Source organism: Echiichthys vipera (assembly GCF_963691815.1).
Source record: "Echiichthys vipera genome assembly, chromosome: 17".
Classification (NCBI taxonomy): Eukaryota; Metazoa; Chordata; class Actinopteri; order Perciformes; family Trachinidae; genus Echiichthys; species Echiichthys vipera.
This window is the reverse complement of record NC_139842.1, coordinates 23,815,609-23,821,608: the sequence shown is the minus strand read 5'-3', so window position 1 is coordinate 23,821,608 and position 6,000 is coordinate 23,815,609. Positions and strand designations below refer to the sequence as shown.

Here is a 6,000-nt window from a genome sequence, read left to right as displayed (position 1 = left end):
CAAGGATGCTCCGAGAGGGAGCGCAGGCGGCAGAGACAGCAGCATGACCGGCGGCCCTGACACACAGGACACAGGGCAGAAGTGCCGGGGCTGAGAGACACATTGTCGCAAACATTCACAGACGTTTTGGTTTTGTTTGTGTATTTTTTCTGACACTGTGTGTGACTCTTTGGATGAGAGTGCGCCAGGACTGCTGCTGTGCAGTTCCGGTGGAAGCCGCAGCCCCACCGGGTCAAAACACAGATTAGTGAGGGGTCGAGAGATTGTTTCAGTAAGGGGAATCCCCCGCCAGGAGCCCCGCCGCTCTTCGTTACGACATGGATGACTCGGGGATAATCCGGCGCCGGAGGCTGCAGGTGAGTTGGTTCGCGGGTTCGGCCGGACAGCAGGCTGGACGTCATCATCATCCTCATTATCCTCATCCTCATCCTCATCATCATCATCCTCATCATCATCATCATCATCATCATCATCATCATCATCATCATCATCCTGTGATGTCTCTTACTCTACTTAAACATTTGCCATTGTTTCCAGCTGTAGGCCACACTGACACCATGTCCTTACACTAAGTCCACAGGCCTGTGTGTGCAATCCTAATGAAGTTACTGTCATTTTCAGTTTGGCTTTTATGGCTCAACATTATAATAGAAATCCTTATGGTGCCAAGTCTAACCTCAGGATATATCACGATAATATTTCCATGGAGACTCTTAAGCTGATTTTATGGCTTACATCATAATAATTATTGGCTCTTATCCTGTCACAAAAAATAATGGAACCAGCTGTAAAGAACAGCAGTATAACTACTTGCTTTATACAAAGCAGTTCATTAAGTTCACTATCAATTCATCTGCTTATTCTCTTGATTGATCAGTTCTTTCTTTGATCTGTAAAACATCAGAGTTTTCCAGAGCCCAAATGTGATGTCATCCAACAGCTTCTCTTTGTTCGGCCAGATAGTCACTTTACTTTAATGTTACACTGGCAAACCCTTGCCTTAGAGAAGCTGGAACCTCATCGAAGGCTTGGCATTTTTGTTAAAAAATGGACTTAATGATTAATTGTGGTTCTTAAAATAGTTGCCCGGTCATTTTCCTCAGATGGTAATTGATGAATTTAGCCGGGTGTTTCCACTCTGATTTCAGCTGAAAATAAACTGTCATCATAAGGAGTTGAGAAAAGACAAATCAGAAGGTATTCTTATATGCCTCTAATGGGGTCACAGTGTGTCTGCAGTGCACTGTACCAAAGTGACCACATATATATTTTTTAAATACACGTCACATGACATTTAGAATTGTACCTTTGCTCTCGTCTCATCACTGTAAGGATCCCTTAAGGATCATTTGGATTTAGTCTCGCTTATGTACAGTCTCTTTTACCAAATGCTGCTAATGAATCGTCACTCATGCATACTGATATGACGTGTTCCAATGACTGCGTTCATCCATTATGAAGCAGCCTGCTTAGCCACGGGTCATACACCCCCCTCCATCTTTGTGTGATTCAGTGAAGTGAACTGAGCGAAGATGAGCAGCCTGCAGGCCGGGCGGAGAGCAACCTCCCGCGGGCATGTGTGCGTGCAAGTGTATGTGCATTTATTTCCTTTGATAAGGTGGTAACTGTGCTAAAAAAAAAAAAAGAACAATTCTCTGAGCTGTTCAGAGGAAAATTGACCCCCATTACTGTGAACAGAGAGGAAGAGGGTATAAAGGAATCAGAGGAGGATTAGTAGAGAGGTGTGCTGATGGTTTCATGTCTCATCATCCCCATGGCTCCGCTCACTGCTCTGCTGCTGTGGTGTATGACAGGAGCTGCAAGGGAATTAATCATCATAGAGTCAGACTCACAAAGTCACTGGCATTTTATAGATAGGCTGGATGATTTGGTGTGTGTGTGTGTGTGTGTGTGTGTGTGTGTGTGTGTGTGTGTGTGTGTGTGTGTGTGTGTGTGTGTGTGTGTGTGTGTGTGTGTGTGTGTGTGTGTGTGTGTGTGTGTGTGTGTGTGTGTGTGTGTGTGTGTGTGTGTGTGTGTGTGTGTGGGGTGGGTGTGGGTATGCGTGTGTGTGATTCCCCTGGGTCTCATCATCCCAACCGTCACTCTCTCTCTCTCTTGCTCTCTCTCTCTCTCTCTCACACACACACACACACACACACACAATCATTCTCTCAGTACCATATGGTGACACACCCCGCTCCCCTGCAGTTGGGGTCAGGGGTCACACCCATGATGCATTGCTTCAACATGACTAACATGAAATCTTTGTGCCTGCTCCACTCAGTGATGCTGCATTTTGTTAGCTGCCACACATACATATGTAGTTTGTATTTAAAAACGAATCATAATTTTATTGGATAAGTATGAAATTGCTATAAAAGAATGTCGTCTATATGAAAAGATACACACTTTTTGTGTAAGGAAATATAACCTTTTATGATGATGCAGCAATTGTTTCCTTTTTTTTAACAATTGGAAACAGCGTCTAAGCTTCAGGCCTCTGGATATCTTATTGACCGCATGGCATATTCATAAAAGGCCCTTTAATGCTGGCACAAGTTATCCCTTTTACAACATAGTGTTTGATATTATCTGTTAGACATTTTAGCTGAAAGTCCCTTTACAACATGTAACATTTTGGAGAATGCTTCGTGTTATTCCATCCAGAAAGTGGAAACTAGTTAGCCTAGCATGCTAGCATAAGTGCTGATTCTCACAGGATGTCACTTTTAGTTTGTTTTATATGAACCAGGCCCCCAGGAAGACTGCTGGGATGTGAAGCCAATTTGACATAGTGTCCAAGCAATGGGATTACAACAACCATATCTGTTACATGATGCCATGGGGCCCAAAAATACAAAAAATATATAAATAAAAAAGGGATGTATGTAAACCAGTGGATATGGTTTTTGAACGTCACAATCCGCATGAAATGAATCGTTTAACTCTCAGAATTTAATCCATTCGGTCCGATAACATTAGGCAAGTTTAGACAAGTTCAAACAGCTGGACTTTTACTTTTCTTGACAAGTCATTGTTTTCGCAGACATGACGTTCACATATTACGTAGAAATAAGGTAAATGGCTGCACAGCAATAATGAGCACCAGGCCATCTAGTATGCATGACACCCACCAGCCCCTCTGCCTTTTCCATTTGTCAAACCCAAGCCAGTTAGTCAGGAGATGATGGCTGGTGTGGTCACTGCCTCTTGGCAGCTTGACAATCATTGATTGATCCCTATTGTTCGTCTCCGAGCCTACTCCCCATCATTTTTCTTTTGCCGTGTCCACAAAATGATTGGACAGGCCGGCTCATCTCTACAGAGCAGCAATATGCTTTATAGGCAAGCCCCTCAGCTAATGCCATTTCATTATTACTGGTGCTTTTTTATTCCTTTAGTGCAGGCAAGATAACTTGAAGGACACAACAGCAAAGGACCTCTTATAGGTTTGTCATATGGTGGAGAAAGGTGTGAGGAGACAGCATTCACTGGACTTTAAAGTGATGGTTCAGCTTTTTTGGAGTGTGGTTGTATGAGGTACTTATCCATAGTCCGTGTGTTACCTACAGTAGACGGAGTTCGGCATGTTATCATGAGCAGTATTAGTGGTTAAAAAAGCAGTTTTTTAAATGCGTTCACAGTGCTAATCAGTGGTAGCCACATTCTGCTGTTAGCAACTCTCCCAGATTTTTTTGTTAATAGCTGTTGTACAAAAAAATGTTGAAAAAGACCATGGGATGATTTTACCCCGGAATGACACTTTAAGTATCAGTTATTGGTATATACCTGTATTGACATGTTTAGCCGCAGGCTTTTAGAATGGCTGTCTGAGTGGATTGATAGATAGATGGTCGATTGATTCACTGATTAGCAGAGTAGCTGACTTCACTCTGCAGAGTGGCTGAGGAATAGCATCCCACATAAACCATATTATGATTATTTTCATCAAGTAAACTAACACCTGTCTACTGGTTAAGATAAATGTTTGGATTAAACTAATGCAAATATGGTTTATGTTTTTATTCATTTCAACATAATTGCATCTCTGTACTGTACATTCCTGCCTAAGGATGAGTGTATTAACAAATGATGAATCCAGAGGGACTCATAACATGAGGAAACCACACACGCATAGTACATAAAAAGTACATCCATAAAGGTTATTAGTTGTCAAAGTGAATCTGCTTTGACAGAAATAGGCCATCTGCAGGTTAGATTCTAAGAAGCCCAACGTGAATCTGTGTCTGTAAACACAAAGTGATCTTAAGGCAATATGCTCGTACATAGACCAGATACATTACATGTGACAGCCGCGGATCAAAGGGAATCAGACGATTGTTTAGAAGCTCAGACCTCATCTCACTCCCCCAGAGGATGAAGCTAAACCTGGATAAAAAGAGCCACGTTCCTGTCAGAGAAGGGAGCAAATGGACTGTGGAATTGTGTTGCTTTCTAATCTGTGATCGGTGGGCATGTCATGTTTGTGACAGAGCCTCCCATCTGTTGTCAGTCACCCATCACCACCACCACACTTCATTAACGGGGCTCAGAAGGCTCTAAACCTAGCTACACGCCAGTCTCAGACAATGTTCTTTCAAACAATCTCTTCACATGCTGTGACGTGGGAAATGCAGCCATGCAAAGAGCAATACGTGTGGCATTCTGACACCGTAATTACACCACAGGAGAAATAAGTCACAGAGATTTCAGGCTTCAGAGAGCTGTCGTAGGTGCTATATAAGTAGCGAATATACATTCCCTCAATGATATATTGTCTGCTTATTCTTGAGTTTGCAGAAATGCCCAGACTGGCTCACATGCAGATTCAGAAGCAGACCGATGTTCTGGTCTCCTGGCACAATGACTGCTGACAAAGTCTAAATTGGAAATTGGGAAATGAGTTGTCTCTTTCTCACCTTTTTACAAATTAAAGTAGAACTGAGGATCATGAGGGTAAATTCAGCAAGAAACTATGCGACACTGATAACTAAGAATTATAATAAAGCGACGGGGACAGAGGACTACTTTAATGGAGTTTTTACTGGGTTAATAAAGGCCACGTCACCTGAGGATTTGATAATTGAGCCACTGTAGCACAGGGATATAATCTACCGTCCGCACAGTTTAGACTCTGAATTACAATTCTGCATGTTCTTGTTTGCTGTGTGCAACCTTGAAGCAGAGAAAGACATCATGTGAGGAAGGGAAGCATCATATTCATGGTGCCCATTTATTATTTCAGGCACCAGTGGACGGCTGCACTTTGTTTAATGTGCCAACTGGTTCTTTTTATTGTCTAGACATGTCTGCACATTAAAGAGCCCCGCAGAGGGACATCAGACAGACAGTGAGCAGATGTTCACAGTTCTGGATTCAGGTACAAAAGAGCCACAGCCGTCTGCTCTATCCCACCAATATGTTACATGAATTTGGATTTTCTTTGTACTTAGTTCTAAATAAGCTATTTATGCAAAACAGTCTTGTTTTTTTATGTAACTGCAAAAGTTCCTAAAGACTTACAAAATCCATGCCTAAATATGCTCTGTGCTTGGTGTCCCAGGCCCATAGTTACCGCTGAGGATACTGAGGTCAGGTCTGCAGATTTTAATCTTAAAGATTATTACAATTCATCCAGGGGAATTTGGATGTTTGCACCAAATTTAATGGTAATCAATCTAATAGTTCTCTCTTAGATTTAAAGGTTGAATATGTAGAATCTATATTAAAGGCTAAATTAAAAAAATATATGTAACACATCCACGGGGCCTTTTGATGGGTACAGAATGAAAGTATTTAGTCTGAATTAATTTGTTTTTTTAAATTTGACGGGCTTGACAATGACTTTCTGTCCCGTTCTGTTTCCATTGTAGCAGCCAATAGCGTTGGGCGTTGTGGGTTGCCAGGGTTGGCTGTTGGGTGCAGCTAGGTGGTTCAACTGTGTATTTGTCAGTTTACCCATCTCTGTATTCATTATCACCACACAACTGCCTGACTGCT

General features: G+C 42.2%; 1 protein-coding gene across 1 annotated transcript in view; it reads left to right on the top strand.

The window, feature by feature from the left end:
- Positions 1–317: 317 nt before the first annotated feature.
- LOC310960007 (microtubule-associated serine/threonine-protein kinase 1-like) overlaps positions 318–6,000 on the top strand; it is a gene marked incomplete at both ends in the record, with an annotated part of 58,750 nt that continues 53,067 nt past the window's right edge. The window contains one exon of the mRNA XM_083931581.1: positions 318–356. Within this exon, the coding sequence (XP_083787707.1) occupies positions 318–356 (39 nt within the window). The remainder of the gene's footprint in view (positions 357–6,000) is intronic.